The sequence below is a fragment of the Pundamilia nyererei genome, unplaced genomic scaffold (genome assembly GCF_000239375.1).
Source record: "Pundamilia nyererei isolate P.nyererei 1_Seehausen unplaced genomic scaffold, PunNye1.0 scaffold00006, whole genome shotgun sequence".
Taxonomy (NCBI): Eukaryota; Metazoa; Chordata; class Actinopteri; order Cichliformes; family Cichlidae; genus Pundamilia; species Pundamilia nyererei.
The window spans coordinates 7,076,908-7,097,684 of NW_005187407.1; the positions used below are offsets into that span (position 1 = coordinate 7,076,908).

Sequence of the window (20,777 nt, forward strand, 5' to 3'; positions counted from 1 at the left end):
ACAGTCATCAATGAAAGAACCTCGTGTGCTCCGTATCCCCGCAGCCATTCATAACCACCTGGCTCATTCATAGTTTCTCATAGAAACCGATTCAACAAATCAGTCAGTCTTGTGTTTTGTCATCAGAGTCTATAAAGATAAAAGGCATGAGTCAATATTCACCGTGCTGCTGTCTCTCACATAACGATGTTATAAAAAAGGGCAGGTACAATCCTACATGCCAAATGATGCACTGATAAGTCTGGCGTAATGTGCCAAGCCCAACCGCTTCACTACAACACAGAATCATAATGTCAAAGGAAAGAAAATAGGAAAAAGAAAAAGTAACATAAGTCTGCAGGTGTTTTTTAAATAACCCCGCCTTGTGATATTGTAATATCTCAGTCTGAAATATTAATATAACACGTTGAAATAAAACAGGCTCCGTTATAATTACGATGATGTTACAGAGATGGAAGAGGTGATTGAAACATTATGAACAGAAAACAGCTGTTAATGAATCTCTGGAGTGTAAAAGGGAGGAGGAAAAAAAAGATGTTGGGGGCTTTGTGCGGATTGCTTTGTGCACAGCCAGAATCGCAAGAAGAGCATGTGACCGAGTATTCCTGCAGGAGGGGTCCCTACCTTCCGACGGTTCCGGAATTGACCCACATGCCACTCTGCTGGTGGTTGAGCCGGTCACTGAAACCGGACAAAGACGCACGGAGAGGGAAGATGCGATCTCTGCGATCCCGTTGTTTGCCAAAGAGCACAGATAACTGCAGACAGGACCTTTGCCCTATCACATCCTCCTCTTTAGTCTACTTCCCGTCGCTGCCTCCTTAATCCAGCGCCTCACAGAACTCAACAAGAACCAGCTCGCTGCTGCAGACTTAATATAATGCTTTGTTATCTTCAAACTGACACTTTGGAGGATGAAATGCAATCACAACTGGCTGAAAGAGTCTTCTGGTCTGAGCCACCCCCTTTCTGTTGTTGTTTCCCCGGCTGATTTCATCAGAGGCACGCCTCCACGACTGCGCGTCACGACACAAGTCTTCCAACTTCTCCTGTGCTGCGTTCAAGTTCCGTTGGAAAATTAGACGTTTGCACTCCATCTTTCTGAGGATTTAGACACACAGCTTGATATCCCGCAAACTGACATTTTTGGAAGAAGACTTGAGAATACGGAAGACGTCACTGATGACTAAAAGTGGAACTTTTGAGCTGTCTATTGATTAAAATATGAAATTCTGCAATTAGCGTTTTTTCTTTACTGCGCTGTGTGATTTCTGTGAATAAGAACAACTGTCAAACAGCTCCGGGATGACCATTACCACGCAACAGTGGCTGAGGAATTTAAAACGCAATTTAAACGCACTAACTTTATTACTGTAATACTTTAATAGCCTAAATCTCGAGGCTTAAGAGGAACACTTAAGGCCTCCTCAGCGATTAGAACACGCGGGCCAATCATGTCCTGTATATATCATCGTATCCCCGCCCAGAAACTATGTTCTTTTCATCCTATTAACGCAGAACGGCCCCCAAAGCGTGCTGCCTTTGGCAGATACAGCCCTTGCATCCACTTTGCACTGCCTTTAATCACTACCTAATAATCAATCATAGGTAAGCACGGGGTATTTTTTTTTATGTTATCCACGCAACTGTCTGCATGTCAGTGGGATTTAACTACGTTTCCCCTTTAACCCTTGCAAACACGCTCTATCCAGGTAAATAATGCAAGACTGTTATTATTACTCATGGGCAATGGAGAGAAATTTTCTCCTAAGGTTACTCCGGGTTTTCAGGCATAGCAACTACCACGTTGCAACTGTAGCCTACTGCTACTAATGCCAGTAAAAAAAGGAGATCACAGACTGGACCAAGGAGAATACATAGCGTTTGCTATCATATCTTCCAAGATCTCAGTGTCTAAGAATTTACTGCTGGAATGCTGAGCTTTGCTTTGTCAGCAAAATACCTCCAGTTTTCTTCAAGCAAAACTATGTTTAATTTAAACTTTAGCAGGTTTGCTTTCAAGGCAGGAGCTTTTACCAGTCCATCTGCCACTCACTATAGTCATGGGTATAGCTCAAGATAAAAGGTGGATGTGGGATTTCTTTAACATTCAGCATCATTTTATCTTTAACTTATTTGACACACTTAGGATACTGATACAGTCACCAATTTGATCATGTGAATATCTTTGAAAGCCAGTCTGCCAACTTTATTTGGAGGCTGTGCAAGACTGAAGACGGACATCTACTGGCAGAGTTTGGTACTGTAATCTCTAAAACAAAGGCGGCGCAGGCTCTTACGGCTACATCAAGTCAGTGCTGTCGGAGCCACCTCAAAAGAGGCAGCTTACATCTTTGAGACAGATTCTATATCGCAGGTTAGCCATGGGAGTCGCAACATACTGAGTTATATTAAGCATTTTAAAGAGAAGGTCAGTGTGTTATTTGACCTAAGTGCAGCAATCATATATAAAATGTTTGTGTTCGTGCAGATTCTTGCACATCACGCACACATGCAGACACAACGACAACAAACAGGAATCAAACAGGAATTCAGTGCACAAATAGTCAGACGGTACGTCTTATATCTATCTTTCCAATGCTGTCTTGAAGCCCTGAGAAAATACTGCCCCCTGACCTGGCTGGCATGGCCACAATGAAACAGCATGAAAGATGGGCTGGAATGCCATTGGAGAAAGCAGGGGTTCAACACCACTGGCACAGAGAGGGCTTAGGAAATAATGTGGAGAGCCCCCCCCCCATTTTTTGGGGGGGAGAGGTGTACTTGTGAGAGAACTCTTAAGCAGCACAATTCTGAGGTGATGTCTGGCCCCATTCAGCTACAGTAAAACAAAAAGGACTGTGTTTTGTTAAACAAGCTTTATGGGTCTTTTATTAACTGTGTGGGAAGTTTAGTCCCATAGCTTTTACACTTTGGTGAGATTAAAGTTGGGAGAATGGGTTGAGATCACTCTTTTGGCAGGAATGCTTCGGCAAAGAGGCGTCTTGCTGCTTGGACAAATGCTCAGTTTTGTCTGCAGTATATTTAGTGCTCCTCTGGTTTAACCAAAGGAAGGAATGGCATGTTGAAATGCATTTATTTTGATATAATTCATTTTGTTTAAGCTTAGTAAAGTTCAAGACTAATATCGGTTTTATTTTAACTGCAAGTAAGGGGTAAGGTTTGCTCTTCAGATGTATTGCTAAGGGATAACAAACAATACATTTTCAAATCAATTCATTTCAGATGTTTACTCATTATAAAGAAATTCAAAACGAGCATTTTTTGGTAGTGTTTTCTTGCATTTATCTCATCCCCTCCTATCCACTCCTCCGCTGACCCTATTCTCACCCTCGCCGCACACTCATATATCCAACAGGCCGGCTCACCCCCTGCCCCAACACTGTGCTGGAACTGTTCTAAAGCTGTCAAAACACCCAGCTTCTCACACTCCCTGTGTCCACACAGAGTTCGCTTTAAGTGCACACCCTCCCAAAACTCTAACAAACACACACACACTCTTAACAAAAAAACAGCCTATGCAACCTATTCACTGACACAAGTAGGTCAGAGCTCCAGTGGGTCTTGCAAACAGTCCACCATCACCCTGGAACTGATAACGATATCAAAGATTAAATTCTACCTTCGGCACTGACTCACACACACATATCAAAGCACACACACCAGCAAACATTACACTCCATATGTGGATCTACAGGATGAGAGCATTCACTTGTGTGTCTAGCGGGATGATTTTGTCATACAATTTTGTTTTAGAGGTGAGGGACAAGAAAAAAAATGTGGCATTTGCTTCTCTGGGAAGAAAATTCAGATATGAAAGGTCAAAGGTGAATCTGGAGTAAGTGAACGTTAGTGAAACGAGCTTGTGGGAAACTGGCATTTCTACAGTACATGATTGATGGTGGGAAAATATTGAAAAAAAAAAGCTCATAAATTCAAATATGTCAGTTTTTTTTATTCCCACTGTTAAGCTCTGTCTCTTTTTTCTCTCTTTCCCTCACACAGACACACACATACACAGAGTGGCATGGAGAAGTGGCTGAGTGTTGCCAGAGCCGGCACCCTGGCATGAAATAGAGTGTGTTTTGTAACAGCCGGCCTATTTGGCGATGGGCGATGGCACAGTGTGAGTTTACGTGAAAAACATTTAACGCTAGATAAGGCCTGAGACATAAAATGATAAAATGAAGTATAAAATGAGGCAGACAGGCAAGGGTGCAAAAGAGGAAGTGAGGGAGAGAGGCTGGAGGAATTGTTTACTTGCGAAGTTATCAGTAATATGCCTTATCATGAGCCAGCTGGAAAACTACATGTGTGGGACCAGTGGTCATTGCTTTATTACACGCTAATGAAGACAAGTCACTGCACTGCTTGTGACCGAACGAGTGAAACCTTTAAAGAAAGGGACAATTGATTGGTCAGAAGATATTATAGACTATTAAAATGCTTAAATGGTGTTTTGTGTTAGGGAGACATACTTAGTTATCTTTTATGCCTTGTAAAACAAAAACTAAAAAATAACAGCTATATTTAAACGCACACAAACACACACACACAAACACACACCATGTTGCTTGATTCAGACACGTTAGCATTTTTGAGACTGTTTTTTTTTTCTTTTACATGCACACTCGACCACCCCCTCAGTCTCTGGAAGGAATAAATATAGACTAATTTGTTTAAGCTGCTAAATTGCTAAAGTTCAAGTTCTGCAGCAGACCCAATATAAGAGGTAAAAATTTCTGTTGACATACTTGTCTGCAGCTATTATTCCCCCAGTGTCATAACATGTGGGCCGGCAGCTTGTTGAGTCTGACTGCTTGGCTGCAGAAAAATGTTCAACGACTTTAATACAGATATATTTCCAGGTCAAGTTTGTGCTGTTGATGCTGGTGGGCCATGATGGTTGAATATGTTGGGAATGTGAAGTGTCTTTAGGACAGGGCGAGAGGCTGGGAAAAGGAAAGAGGAGGAGGGCGGCAACACTGAGGGTTTATTGTGGGGAGAGAGGGGAAGGTCTCTTTGTTTAACTGCCTGCTGTCTGTCTGAGAATAAACAGACCTCTGATTATGATATTAATGCCAACTTAAATGTTTCACAGTGTGGTGCCTGGCTTTCGCAATGAAGTGCCTGGAGTGAAAAAGAACACGGTGCTGTATATTCCTCGCTGTCCTCAACTAGCAGCCCTAGAGTGCCAAAACGACCCAGTTAGAGCAATGCGGCATCTAGCGCACCCAACCACAACCCCATAGCCCATCGCAACCACCGGCAGATCATATTCAAGTCAAGTTACTCAAGTCTCTCTGTGGATATAGTGTCTTTGGCACAGCCTCAAGTACCCAGTACTCAGTTCTAAGTAAAAACACTTCAGTGGCAAATTCCAGTGATTCCATCGGCTTTGTGTTTGCTGAATCGTTTTCTTGTTTTAAATTCCTTGCTTGTAAGCCTGTTTTATCCAAAATCACAGCCTGAGACAAAACAGCAGTGAGTGATAGCCAAGGTGGATATGAGGTTTTGACATGCAGAAGAGTGAAAAAGTAAATTCTTGAGTGGCACAAACCTTCTGCGATAAAGACAGACTATGCATCTGCCTTTGAAGTTATGTACTTCCTGCATTCTGACTTTGGGGGATTGAGGTTGCACAGGCATGGCTTGCTGAGCTCCAGTGCATGCAGTAACAGATAAAGATTTACAAAAAAAAAGTTGGCTTTTGGTTCAATACAGGTTTATGTAGGAGTATGTGCACGGACAGACAAACAGCCTCCCTGATGCTCTAAAAAGGCAACCTTAAGATCATATATGAATGCAAGGAAATACACATGTACACTCTCTGCTGGACAGACACACAGGTCAACGGAGGTGCCTCTTAAGCTGTAGCTGTCAAGTGCCAGGGCTAATCGTATTAAGGCTCTCTTCAGCCGTTGGTCCGAACTCTTAAAGTGATAGTTCAGTTTGGTGGAAACTTAGCCCTATTTCTAACCTAAACATATCTGTACAACCTGGGTGTTTTTTAATTTTACCAGGGCTGGCAGCTTTTTATATAAGGCGTCTCTCAGAAAACCTGAGCACAGGTTGATACATAAAGAGTCCTTTTTACTAATTTGTGATAAATGGAGCATATATTATGCTCCAGTAAAAAAAAAAAATAGATTACTTTAGTTACCATGACAGGTGATGGCTAAGCCGATTAGGACCCTAAGGATTCATAGGCTGTGCAGGTATCAGGGTATTACACTAGTGGAGATGAGTTAGGTACTTAGGTCAGGGGGGCAGCAGGAAATTATGTGAAGCTGGGGTGTGAGATTCAGGTTAAGGAACGACACAGAGACAGATATGGAAATGGGGATGGAGGCTGGGAAGGAAGTAGGACCAGAGCTGGAGTAACTTCAGAAGCTGAGGGCAGAATTTAGGTTAGCACAGGAAACCAGTGTCAGGAGGCTTTAGCCTTGAAGGAGATTGACTCCTTTAAGCAAGCAACATATTTAGCATGTCATATAATTTAAAAATACACTTAAGAATAGAGAACAGGCCCAGGTTTAGTACACCATGGTTGATATGATTGATTTTTATTCTCCTTCCTGCCTTGAACAAGTTTAGTGTATAATCCATGAAAAATTTTCATTGTCAGCTTGAAATTGATATAATCCTTTTGATATACTGTCTTAGTATGCCCTTTAGTAAATCCATCAGCAGGGATCAGTGATGATCTTATCGGGAATTACTTGGAAAGTGTTGTATATAGGATACTGTGTTACTTAATTTTAATAATATTGTGATGGCAGGGAAAGAGTAAGCAGATCGGTTGTTAGAATTACATTTTTATATCCTTTATAAAAGAGGAAACGCCACCCATTAAACAGGCATGGTGCTGCAGGCGTAGCACTTCTCAGTGATCAGTTGGCACATTTACTTAAAGAGATTCTTTTTTTTCTTTCTGAACAAGTGCTGAACATTAGTGTGAGATTACAAGTCCAAGAGAAACCTTTCTTTATCCTTTATCAAATGGACTAAATATTTGTATTTATTGCATAGGTAACTGTGGTTCACCATGGTTGCCTTGTTGATAGTCACTGCAGTAACAACATTATTTGAGAAATCTATTGGCAGGAATGAGAGAAAATGCCACCAAACACTAGAAATTAATGATGCATTGCAAAAGGGAAAAGTATTTAGTGCTTTGTAATAGTTTTATGGGAAATATTTAGGCTCTCTCAGCCTTAACGCGCCCAGCCAAAATGCATGCGAATGCAGATATTTATGTTGTGCAGAGTGCTATGCACTACACCGGGCATTTAAGAGTTTTATTGACCAGCACTTTACAGCAGATCAAAGGATGGAGTCTCTTTCGCAATACATGCAATCTATAAGTGGGTCTTGACATTTTCCCTACTACCCGTGGTAAGGTTAGAAGTATTAGTGACCTCTCTGAACCACATATAAGACTAAACTTTGGAGTGAGGTTAAGATCAGATAACTAACAAGAAAAGGGGAAGAAGAAGGAAACTGGGCCCTTGAAAACTGCATGAATAAAAAGAAAAAAATATATATTTTTGATTTTGTTCTTTATCTTGTACAAAAAAAAAAAAGGTCCAATTCAAACTGCTAGGTTTAAGAATATTTTGAAAATGAACATTAAATTTAATGTTTCAAAGTTCTAAACTTGTGAGACAATAGGACAGAGAAGGGACAGAGGCAAAGGAAATGCTAAAGTTGTGAGGAGAGAGATGTATTTGGCCTCAGCACAGGTCAGTCAGTATTCTCAAAACAGCCTGATCAAACAGAGAACGAAGCCAAGACAAACACCTCTGGACTTCAGTCTGGCACAGAAAAGCAGAACTGTAGGCCCGCCGAGATCACACTCCACAAAGTCAGTACATCAACCCTGCTCACTCTGCAAAATACTGTGTATCAGAGATTCCTAATCTATTTGGCTTGCAAACACCACAGCTTAGGAAATTCTACCTATGAAAGCCCATAGCACAGGTCAAACATGTCGGCTGGATTATGAGTTTTCATTATTTTCTTTTAATAATCAAAAATATTCCAACTGCTATGTGTGGCATTTAATTTGTTAAATTGTAAAAACATATAACTTTGTGTGTTCTCTTTTGAAAACTGAAAGATCCTTGTCAAATATTGTAAATGAGCGTGTTAATGTAACATTTCTATGTTTGATATAATGCACATTTTCATCCTCGCTTCCATTTTTCTTGCAATATCCATATTGCTATCAGCCTAATGCAGTATCCATCTGCTTCTATTTAAAAGACACTTGCTTACATAAAGAAACAGATATGAAGATAGAGAGGAGGGGAAGAGCATAAGTGTAAACAGCAACAAAAAAAAAATCACAGGGAGACTCAGAAATAGTCAGAAAGCCACATTACAGAGCACCATGGCATAACAGGAAGGCCCTTTGTTGTGTTTACTTCAAATAACCTGCATATCATTTATCTAGTTGCGCTGCTCTGCAGAGTTCCTCGCATTGTATTAAAATTGAGAAAACAAAACAAAAACAAACGAATTGTTAGGTAAAACCCTTGCATCTCACAGATAAAGCATTTACCTCGATAGCAATGCATTTTTAATTTTATTCAGTTCAGCCCATTGAGTGGTTTTTATAATCCCGAGTGGTCAAAGCATTTTCTCAGGCAGTGCAGGTGGCATGTAATCCGTCAGCTGGCCTGAAATCTCAAAAAAAGAAAAAAAAATCATCAAATGAAGAGATATGATTTTCACCTAAAAGCACTAAATTGGAGTATCCTCCACACGCTGCTCGGCTGTATCGCAAAGGAGGTCATCATGCAATCTCCAAATGCAGGAATGTCATTAAACAAGACAGCAAATGTGTGCGCAGAAACAAAGCTGATATCCCGTGTACAGAGGCATCCCAAAATAGTGATGGAAAAATCTATACTAGCGGTTCCTTTTTATTTATTTCCACACCGCTGTGCCATGGCCTGATGATACAACCAGCATGCAATTATCACCACGCACTGTGACCACATGTCATTAATTTGCTAAGCCATAGCACGGCCACACAAGTTTTAATCGTTTGATTAAGGGCATGGGGTTAGGCTCTTTTGGATGCTCCACCATCAATGATACCAGCTAATCCTAGCCACTTGTGGGCACAGGTCATTTCAACCAAATAAATGTTAAGATGAAGCACAAAGATATTCTCTTTCAAAGATGAAACTAAAAGACAGCTGACCAGAAAACCATAATGGAGCTTAACAAGACTCAAGAAGTCAATATTTTTGTATAACCTGGCCTCTGATGTTGTTGAGTGCATTGCTATTAAGTATGTTGGGCCATTAAACAGGAATGAAGATAATAAAATGATTAAATATTTATGTTAACTCTGGTGATGTATTCCAGTGGGACAGAGAGAGACAGAAACAAAGACCGAGAATATTTCATTGCCAGTCAGTGCAACAATTTCCAAACTGTCTGCTTTAAGAAGACCACAGGTGATAAACCAGATTTTATTGTCTAACCCTTAAATTGTATTTTGTGATCCGCTGTGTCTGACCTCAACCTACATGACTCAGTGTTTTATTGTTCTTTCCCCTCAATAGATTTAAATGAAGGAAAAGATCCCTGTATTGCAATAACTAAAAATAGAACATGGCTTAAAATGTCTAGTCACACCACATAATATGTGATGAGTCAATTTCCAATTTTCATGAGGAAACAAACCACAGACACTGCAGTCCTGCATACATCGCGTTTGCTTCTATCAGTTATCATATCTGATTAATTTATTCTGGAGTGTGTGTGTGTGTGTGTCCTTGACTGTGTGAGAAAGCGAGACAGACAGAGAGCCGAGAGAGCATCAGTCAGACATGCTGCATCATTCTGAAACAGCAAAAAAATTGGGCAGCGCTCGAATAAATGGTACGTGGAGGGCGATCATGGGGCAACAATGTGTACGTGTCAAAGAAGACATGCAAGGAAACACCTTAAATACAGCCAACCGCACAAGCACAGGCAAAATTACAGATTAAAAATCCTGTGGTTTCATGGGTGGTTCAGCCAAGACTGAAGCTGGTCTGACCTGGATTAGCAGGAACGGCACCCTTGGGTGTTCTGCTCTCTGAGAATCTGCCTTTAGCTATTACTAGACGAGACAGATACTGTATGTATGTGTCAGTCTGTTTATGTCTATACAGTGTGGTTTGGAAATGTTGGTTTTGGAGTTTAAAAGCTTCACTGTGTGAGTCATTGTTTCTATATTTGTGGGTCTTGTGTTTGACTGCATTAAAAGATTTTTTGGATGCATCCCTGTGATGGGAAAGCTGCTAGAATGACTAAAGAAATAACTGAAAAATCATCTTTACACTGCAAGTGTCCTCTTTAAAACAAGCAGGGACAGAAATTGAGTGGAGGACAATGCTAAAATGAGCAAATATGTGTGCGAAACTTCAGAGAAACTCTCCTTTTCTTTATGTCACTTTCTGTAACCCAAGGAGAGCTTCTGGCAATGTAGGTGCTAATTGGTTTTTGTTTTTTTCCCCCCCATCCTTAGTTAATGAAAGCCAAATTGCTGTTATGAATGGATAGACAGGCAGGAAAGGAAAGATGTGAAAACAAACAGGAAGATAAGGAGACAGAGTTCCAGGCTTGCAGGCATCGAAAATAAAAGACGCTAGAGATTACTGCTGTGTGAGCAACACGAGCTAGATTTATGGAGCTGCGCGGGCCCATTCGGGCCTGGGAGGTGCTTAGAGCGTCCTGTAGGCGATGCAAGGAGACAGCCACACCCACACAACTCCACACATATACATCAATAGCCAAAAGGCAACCTGTTATGATATGCAATGTCATTTTGTACTGCAGAACACACGCACTCCAAAACATCATCGCAATTTGGTCAGTCATATGATGCTGGAGCCAGTTCACCAAAAGGGATCGGCTTTCTGCCACAAATGAGAGGAGCAGATGCTAAAGAAAGATTTCCAGGGGTCAAATTGCATACAGCCTTGCACACATGCAAAACTATGCATGCATAATCATGCACAGTTGCACAGGAAGATGTAGCCGTCACAGTGATAGAGCCGTACGACCAGGACACAATCACAACACAAGCATGAACATAAATAGAGACGCAGTACAGCCAAGCCACCAAATGGTGCCACTTGGTCTCGGGAGAATATCTCGCCATCCTTTCCTGGATGCACATGCAGACACACACGCACCCAAGTTTCCACACAGCAAAATAGAAACAGGACAACAGGTTACAACGAGCAAGAGATGTGATTAAATAGAGAAATGGAGAAACTATAGCATGGGTTGAGGAGTGTAAAAACAGAACAATCTATATGTGTCTCTGCATGCCAGACTGTCAGAGCCACTGTTAGCTCACGGCCGTTTCAAATATCAGTCCACTAGTCTTTTTTTTTTTTGGAAGTTTCTTTTCAGCTATAATTTTAGGCGGCCCTAACCTACCTCAGCTCTCTGGTAATCTGTCATTTTGCAGCCACACAATGCAGTGGCAGGCAGCGTTTCCTGCATGACGGGCACTGAATCCAAGGCACATCTGGAAAAGCCAAAATCTAAAAGTTAAAATAGCACAAACAAAATGACTTTTGCAGCATAAAACCTTTGAAACCAAAAACCTTAATCGTATTCTTTCAGCAGTGATGTTGTGTAATATGCCTTCCTATCAGTGCAGCGATCTCAGATCTCTAGACACAACCCCTGTCAGCCCCTGGCCTCAATCCAGCCTGGAGCTATCTGAGGAACCACAAATGGACAAAGACACCCTCTCTGAATTCAGCCAGCTCTCTTATCTCCTCTCGTTTGATCGTGTGGTCCTGTCCCACCCCGGTCCGTCCTTGTTGATGATACAACACCTTCTTATCCAAGTCTCGCACAACTAAAACATATTCCCTCACGCACCGACTCTCTGGCCTTGCAAATGTGTGTTTTGCTTCCCGTATGCATCATATAATGTAGACATTCAGTTTTTTGTACAAAAAGAACTTTGTTCAGATGAGCAGTTTCAATCTGTAAAGTAATCGCACCAAGCCACACTCGCAAGTACAAAGAAACCAGCGAGTGCTAGGGACACGGTGCAGCTGATTATCATAAGGCAAATGTTCAACATGTGGAAAGAGATCAATTCTAAAGGGATGTTTTGTTTGTTTTTTGAACAGATTGTGATGAAGAAGAAGAGCCAGTTGTTAACTTATCTGGGTTTTTTTCTTTTTTCTTTTCATTTCTTCTAATGAAATCGTTCCTTTATCAGCTTCTTGGTACAGAAAACAGGACAGATCTGAGAAAAAGAAGGGTTCTGCCTTCATGTTTACAATAATATGGAATAGGACTCTGTCAGAATTTCTCATTCTCACTCTCTCAGCCTGCTTTACTCTTTCCTCCATGGCCGAAACCTCTTCGTGTCCCTCTTCTTTGAACTCCTCTCCTTTTTCTTCCCTCTACAGCTCAATTTCTCCTATATTAATTTGACACAATCTGCTTCTCTTCTCTTCTCCCAGCAGACAAAGGCCTATGTTCTTTCTCACTCTGCATTCTGCTCTTGCATACACATTCTTTGCTCACTGACACGCCATTTAAAACAACAACAACAACAACAACAACCAGAGAAGCAGCCAATAAGAAACAAACTGTACAATTGGCATCGCCAGCACAATCCCTTCTCTTATTCTCTTTTGCCCTCCCACCCTCCCTCTCCATCCCACCACCACCACCTCCACCACCATGTTTTCTCTGTTCAAAACTTACTAAAGAGGACAAACATCATGTGGTGCTGGAAAAAGAAGACACTGTTGCAGGATGACTGAGTCTCTGTTATATTTTCTCCATTCTGTGTGTGTGAAGAGTTATGTTGAATTCCACCAGCGTGTGTGTGAGCGTCACTTTATTACTAGTTACATCTAATACACCTACCACACACACACATGCACCTCACAGACACCAACTATTCAAATTGTTCTTGAGCCGAGGTGCAGGCTTAAAGCAGACTATTTGTGTGTTTTAGTTCTGTGCATGAGCATGTGCGCGCATGTGACTGTGCATGTGCGTCGTATTGCCCAGATCACACAAAGACACTTCTTCTTATACGATTCCCAGCTGTGTGGACTTGGCGCGCTAGTCAGCCATTCGACAGCCAAGAATGTTTGGTGTGCAACTCTACTGGAAAGCCCCAGTTACCCACACACACTTACTTAAACACACACTCACAAACACATATGCACCGCATCTACTGAGACATCCTACTCTTCTGAGCAGACGCAGGGAAGGGCCTCACCCCAAAAGGAAGAACGGTTCAAATTCCACAGCTGATAGAAAAAACACTGAACAGCGAGGGAAAAGTGGAGGAACTGATGTCAACTTTTGTCACACCATCCCTACACCCACCACATTTTCACCACGCTTCTATTGTGGTTGATGAAGGGGGGGAGGGGGGGTGTTTCGACTGTTGTCAGAGAAACCAGTTTTCTTTCCATGCTTTGGCCAGTAACTGCAGCGAATCACTGTTTGGCTCTGTAGACACTAAGTGACTCCATTCTGCAGCTATTCCTTTAAGCTTGACTCATGTATCCAGACTTCTGCAGGTGGTGAGCACATCTAATTCTGTATTTAACCAAGCTAAGCAAACTAGCAGTTGCAGGGAACATCACCATATGGCAGAAGAAACTGGGATTTACAGTAGAGCACAGCTAAACAAGATGATCTGTGCAGTTTTCCCCCTTTTTACCACAAAAAGAAAAGTGGGAAGAGTATGAGGTAGAACTTCCACTTGCCAAAAACAAAAACCCAAACTGCCCTTTTAGGTAGGTCACAAAGTTTTATCAGTGCTGTGCAAATCAGTGTTTTTGTGTGTATGTGTGTGTGTGTGGGGGGGGGGGTTCTATAGGAAGATCTACAAATAAAAAGATAAAGTAAAATTTCAATTAGTTTTCAAGTGTTTGTTCAGTACACCCCCTCTAAGATAACTTATGTAACCTCCCAAAAAGCTTTCGGAGAAGTTCAAAACGGAGGCTATTCTAGTTCAGCCTGCGATATGTCGATAGCGCAATACACTGAACAGCCCAAACTAACTGAATCGTTATGCAACCCTTTGCTGTCTGTCCACATGTGGTCTTGCACTGTGAACTGCTCTGTAGCGAGCATACAGATTAAATGGCATGGCAATACACGTAGCATGTGCAACAATCCCCGTAATCTCCTACCTTTGAAACACATTCGCTTCTGCAATCAGTTCAGGGCTCTTTTATTTCCCCCCTTCGACGTCCACTTTAAGTTCACACCTCTCCGCTGCTCTACTCCATTCGCTTTACTCTGGGCAGCGCTCGTCTCTCGCTTCTCCCCATTAAACTGCAAGGCACAAACAATTGCGATCACTTAAGAGCATTCCTCGGGATGACAACATCTAATCATAACTCACATGCTTTAACACTTGCTCCTCCGGTTCAGCACTTGAAATTCCTCAAATCATCGCTTTCGTTTCGTGTAAAGATCTGCCAGAGCTGACAGAAGAAAAATACTCCCGACTGTTGTAGCCGAGAGACGCCAGGAGAAATGCAATTACACGGAGACTGCTGCATATTGCAAAACCTGCAGACATGCTCTTGTTTGCAGACCCCTGCTATTGTGCTCCGGGATCTGTCTGGGTAGTTGTGAGCCTGTGGTCCTGATGCGAGTTTTTCCACGTCCCTTTGTTGTTTCTGTCACACCTACAAGGAGGGAACACACGGAGGAGGGGAACCTTGCCCCTGCTTTCTTTTGTCTGACTGTTTTTACCCAGCAGAATCATGGCTGAACTACTCTATTTCTTTTTTTATTTTATTTATATTTTATTTATTTTATTTTGTTTGTTTCTTAAAATATTACACTTTACGTCGCAGACGTACGAACGTCTCTGGTATACATTTCATCCTCGTGGCATCAGCCCCGTTTCGATCTTTTCTGTCTTGATTTATATTTCTTCCATTTTTATTTATTTGTAATCCGCCTATAACTAAACAGCATATCCCTAAATAAAAGTGCATTTGCCCTTTGTTCTATCTCACCCGCACTTTTATCTTTTAGTCCCCCGTCTCACCGAATCCCTTGCCAGAAGTTTGGTCCTTGCTGGGCAGTAGACTGTCGCCGCTGTCTCTCTCTCTCTCTTCTCCTCCCCTTTCCTTCCCGCGTTGTCTTTCCCAGGCGGTGGCAGAACCCAGTTGTGCTTCACTCCAAACCATCCTGCATGGACAGCACGCCAGCGCTTATCAACGAGCACAGTGATGACTGCATCACTGCTTGTCACAAGCGCCACACCCATCCATTCATAAAGCAAAGCGAGTGCCAGCCTCCAGACCAGACTGCTCGCTGGGTGAGGAGGTAGTAAAACAACCACAGTGCTCCTTAAGGGGAAAATGGCTATAATATTCCTTTCAGAAAGTCATGCCTTATATCTCTGTGTCTAAGGTGCTGAATTATGAATTTGTAGCCATTTAAATAAAATAGATCTCACCGTGTGAGTATGAAGTGATGAGTGTTTTACCATAGTAAACGTGATGGTTGGGGAAAAAACGTCAGCACTACGCAAGCATCGTGGTCTTCATAGTGACTATAGGATGTGTGAGTTTACGTCTTTTGCTTAGTACTGTTTATGTATTCTAGTATAATTAAAATTGTAACACCTAAATAAATTTAAAAAAATCATTTTAAACACTAATAATCTGACACGTAAGATGCAGAGTCACAAACTTAACAAGTGTGTATCCGGGTCAAGTTCAAAGTTGGGTGTTTTGTTTGATTCATGAACATAGAGCGAAGGGCACTAAAGAGTTCAAGGTTGCTTTCAACTTTACACCATATAACACAGTCTTTCAACATTTTAATGTATTTGTAACTCCTCATAGATTATCCTTGACAGCTTTATAAAATATTTTCTATAATGGGTGTTGCAGTTGGATTTATCCCACCCCCTCTTGCCACTTATTGAAATATTTTGTCAGCATGATAGATAGACAGATAGATAGATAGATAGACAGATAGACAGATAGATAGATAGACAGATACAGATAGATAGATAGACAGATAGACAGATAGATAGATAGATAGATAGATAGATAGATAGATAGATAGATAGATAGATAGATAGATAGATAGATAGATAGATAGATAGTAACACAGCTGACTTCAGCATATGCACCTGAACAAGTCTGTGTGGAAGTCCATGTAGTTCATAATATGGCTGAAACTGTTTACACCTTTGTTTTTATTCTTTCCACTACTTACCCAAGTTCAAAACTATTTGGGTGGATGTTTTGGCGTAGCAAAACACTATTGTAAGGTCTTGTATAGTCACTCTTTGGAGAGGATGTTGGCTACAGAGCCATTGTTCCACAAATACAGGTTGAAGTTTTTTCTGAGTAGAAACAATTCATCACTAGTCAATCAGCTGCCATTAGTGCACTCCGTCTTTGTTATTCAGACACTTCAGTTGCCCATTTAGCACTTGGTTCTGTCAGATAGACATTTTATTTTAAGAATTAATTTTACCATTAGGTTCAGTAGTTTGTTTGTTTTTTTACTAGTGTTTGGGATAGTGTTATTAGTATTATCACCACTGTATGGGGTATTAATGGGGGCAATAGTTAAAAAGTTAAGGACAAGTATTACGATACAAAACCAAACCTGTTGTTAAGGCAGCAGACTCATAATCTCAATGAACGCCCAAGCCTCAGTAAACATATGCACCAAATATCTCTTCATTCTTCTTGTATTGACAAATCTAACCATTAGCACAAGCAAAAATTAAAGACTGTATATATATGGTCTACATTTTTTTTTCCAACATTAGTCAACTCATTTATTTTTTTCACACCTAGTTGTATTTTTTTATTTTAGCAACAAGGTGAGCCAACAGTCTTCTAGGAACAATTCACCTTCTTTGAACAACCGTGAAGATGTAAGGCTAAATAAGCAAAGCAACACGTCATTTGGGTCAGTTTGTGTAACCTTCAGGATTTAAGATTCAGTATTTTCACTGCCACTGTGTTTAAACATAGTTGTGTGAAATGCTTAAAATTGGGAGCTTTTATTACAAACTGGATAAAAGGATAAAAGTCAAAAGGGTACACAGTTCCAGTGATAATAATATGAATAACTGCTAAAAGTTAAATAAAATGAAATAAAATGGTATCAGTCCTAGCTTACAACTTGTACTTGCACTTTCATCAAAACAAATCAAATCAAATTTGAAAATATTACAAGTGTTTATAAAAATACACCTTTGTGTGGAAGGTAATGTACAATATAACACAACAGGAAAAAATGATCACTTCAATTTATTCTTCACCATAAACTTGTTTTTTTGAATTGTCAGTGAAGTATTTGACCCCCACCTGTCATCAGCATTTCTGTAAATAGAGGTCTTTTCTCTGTATATTCTCTTTTTGGCAAAAGCATAAATGTCAGGAAATTGAGTGAGTGTGAGAGGCCCTTGTCTCTCACAGATTCCCTAAAACTCCTTCTCAGCCAGGCATCTGAGCTGCTATTGTCTTGTGAAGGGAAAGGAACTTGCCCAGGCTTGCTCCTACCTCAGCATGCATGCAAGTCCTAAGCAACCGTCCTCAAGCTATGGCCAGCAGATGCTCACATATGTGCAGGCGGGTGTTGTCACATCATGCTGTAGCCGCACTCTTAGTACACTTGGGAAGAACCACTACTGTGAATTATAACACAAACACAACACATGCACACACATACAACACACATCTGTGAACACACATGCTACAACTTCTCTGAACTATAATACGCGTACACAAAGTCATTTATTTTCACTCTAGCCCCTGTACCTGACCATTTTCAAAGAAATGTTTGACCTATGAACCATTCAAGCATAAAAAGACATCTAACCCAAGGGATGAATCAGTGTTGTGTCTACTCATAACAGACCGCTTAGCAGGGAATCTATTTTAAATTGTATCTTTAGCTCTTGTTACTAGCAGCTCTTCACAAAAACGCAGACTTTGTACCCATTTCAATAGTTTGCCAATGTTAAACAGTTATCAAGGCATAAAAGAATCATTTTACCAACAAGGTGATTCCCAAAGAGCTATTAACAAAAAACTAGACATTCTGGCTTGGCGGGAAATTTGCAGAAACTAGACTGGTGAAGAACAAAGGATTAGTGACAGGCTTGAGCGACTACAGCAAATAAACAATGTTGGAAAGTCATATCCTTAAGAAACAGGGAAAAAAATCCAGCAAAGCCCTGATCCATCTAGTGTTTACTGAAACCTCACCAGAAATAGTGTCAGTAGAAGGGCTTTGCTACCAAGAAGCCATTCTTAAGAAAGGGGAAAGGGGGAATAGGCCCAATTACACAAGAACTGGACTGAAAATCAGTGGCAACAGGTTTTATGGAGAGATGAATTCAAATTTGAAATATCTGGTTTAAAATCATTGTTAATATGTACAGAGGAGGTCAGGTGAGAGGTACAACGAGATAATGTTATTCACCTCATCTGTCAGTGGTCATAATGTTATGCCTGATTGGTGTACATTCTTAAGCAGTAAGGGTGTATTTTGTTTTTGGCTTACTTTTTATTAAATAAATAAAGATACGGTCTAATTTGTCATGTGCAGTTGTGTTTACCCACCTTTAAAACCTGGTAAAGTCCAGATAGTTTTTTGATAATGTCCTGATACAAAAACCCTTACAATTGAAAGAGGGTAAACTTTCTTTTTCTACTAGACTGCAGATGGAAATAAAGATGGCTATAGATACAAATACATGCCACACTGAAGGTCATGAGACTATAAGTGTATTGAATCTGTCAACTTCTCTGCTTTAATTGGGCAAAACGTCTCTTCTCTTCCTAATGGTGTAGACAAGTCTACCAAACCTTTATCTCAAAGTGTCTTGTACAGCACTTTTGAATTGCCAGAGGCCTCTGCAATAGCACTATTTATGCAGCTGCATGGGCACAATAGGGGCATAATAGGGGATCCACATGGTTCATCTCTCACTCTGTCCCTTTCCTAAAGGGGGGAAACTGCTGACCCCAAAGGTCTGAAAGTCCTATGTCAGCTATATACAACAAACAAAAACATTTTGCCTATGTGTTGCACCTCCAATACATAAAAATATGCCTTAACAATACGATACACAACTAGCTACACACTCACAAAAAAGTCCTGCACAGATCATTTGCACTCAGCAGCTCTGTCCCTTCACTGTAGTATGTCAGGAACCACAATGGCCTTTGACACCAGACATGACACCGAAAGCTAACTTTAGGCTGACGGACCACAATGGGCTTCTCGTTGCCACAGAGCCTCTGCTTTTTTTCTGCTTGATCTCGCACAAAGCGGTGTTAGAGAAATACCAATTGAGCCTGAACAATTGCTCACAAAAGGGGCACTGACTTGGTGTTTCAAGCACTCTTGCTAAAGATATCACATTCTAGACCACGTGTTGTGATGGCAAATTACAACTGTTTGACTATGTGCTGCAGTTATTGTTTTCTACTCGTAAAATATTTAAATCCAGGGGATTTCAGAAGAGACTTACTGCTTAAATTCTAGATGATTATAGGATTATTTTTTAATATCTTCTCAGTAGAACACTTCTCAAATGTTTTACATGGACAGCAGCGGTCTGCTTTAACATCAGTGGAGGGGATGCAGAGTTGCAGAGCAAGTTTGGAGCATATTTTCAATATTTACATTTACAAAAATATATATAATTCAACTTTTCAGCCACATGAAGTTTGGACATCTGTAGCAACTAACTCTGCAGAAAGTTGGCGAACTCTGCACTATGCACCTCAGCATCCAGTGACCTTGCTTTTGATTTTATGTGGCCTACCCTTTCATGGCTGAGTTACTTTTGTTCCCAATCGGTTCCACTTTGTTATAATACCACTAACCGTTGACTGTGGTATATTTGGCAGTGAGGGAAATTCACAACTGGACTTGTTGCGCATTTTTCAGGGATGAGGGTTTGTTTGTTTTTTTTCACCAAGTTGTTATATGGTGGGTAATCACAGTGTGTTTGTATATTACCAGTATGTGAACAGTCAGTTTAAGAGAAAATAAAGGTGACTTTGAAAACTGAATAAGTGTACCTCAAACAAATGCTCATTACCCCATCGAGTTTGTAAATATTTTGCTTTTCCTCTTTTTGATTTTGTGTTTTTGGACATGCGCATATGCATGCTGTACCTGTGTCATCTGTTTAGAAACCTCAAAAAAAGGGGTCAGGGGTCAATTTGTTGGTGAGGACAAAGATCAAAGAGGCAATGACAGAACTCCTGCTATGTGTTCTTCCCACGTTCTCTCCAAGCACCTCCATCAAGGATGAAGGGTAGCATTCGGTCTGGGTCCGTACTCATCCAGGTTTGGACACCTGGCCTCTTTGGCCAGAACTCCAGGCTGCCCGTGTCCCTTCAGAGCATCATTTGGGTGCTATGAATAGATACAGGCGTATGCTCGCTGCTGTCAGCTGGGCATTGGCACGTGTGGCTCATGCAACGCAATGCTCCAGACTGGCGTCACTGCACCGACAGCACATTCAGGTCACCATGGAAACAGGGATGAGCACAGCTACCTCTGCCCTAATATTCATTGGCTGCATTTTACAGACAAACCGCAATTTCTTATTCTTTATCTTTATCTTCCTGTCTTTGTTTTCTCACCTCTTTCTTAAAAAAATAATAACTATATCCCTCTCCATCTATTTTTTTACTTATGACGCTCAACGGGGAACTGGAGGTTTGAGATTCTACCAG

General features: G+C 41.0%; 1 protein-coding gene across 5 annotated transcripts in view; it reads right to left on the reverse strand.

Annotated features, from left to right (window-relative positions):
- rhobtb4 (Rho related BTB domain containing 4) overlaps positions 1-15,217 on the reverse strand; it is a 38,947-nt gene extending 23,730 nt beyond the window's left edge. The window contains exons 1-2 of one of the 5 annotated variants that reach the window (XM_005722337.1): positions 15,092-15,152; positions 14,220-14,364 (exon numbers count right to left, since the gene is read on the reverse strand). Coding sequence is in view for 1 of the 5 variants with exons in the window: in XM_005722335.2 (XP_005722392.1) it covers positions 625-653 (29 nt within the window). In the remaining 4 variants the exon portion in view is untranslated. Of the gene's footprint in view, positions 1-624; positions 1,003-14,219; positions 14,365-14,434; positions 14,783-15,059 lie in introns of those variants that run through there. The other 4 variants (XM_013914649.1, XM_005722336.1, XM_005722338.1 and 1 more) reach the window with 4 other exon arrangements.
- Positions 15,218-20,777: the final 5,560 nt, after the last annotated feature.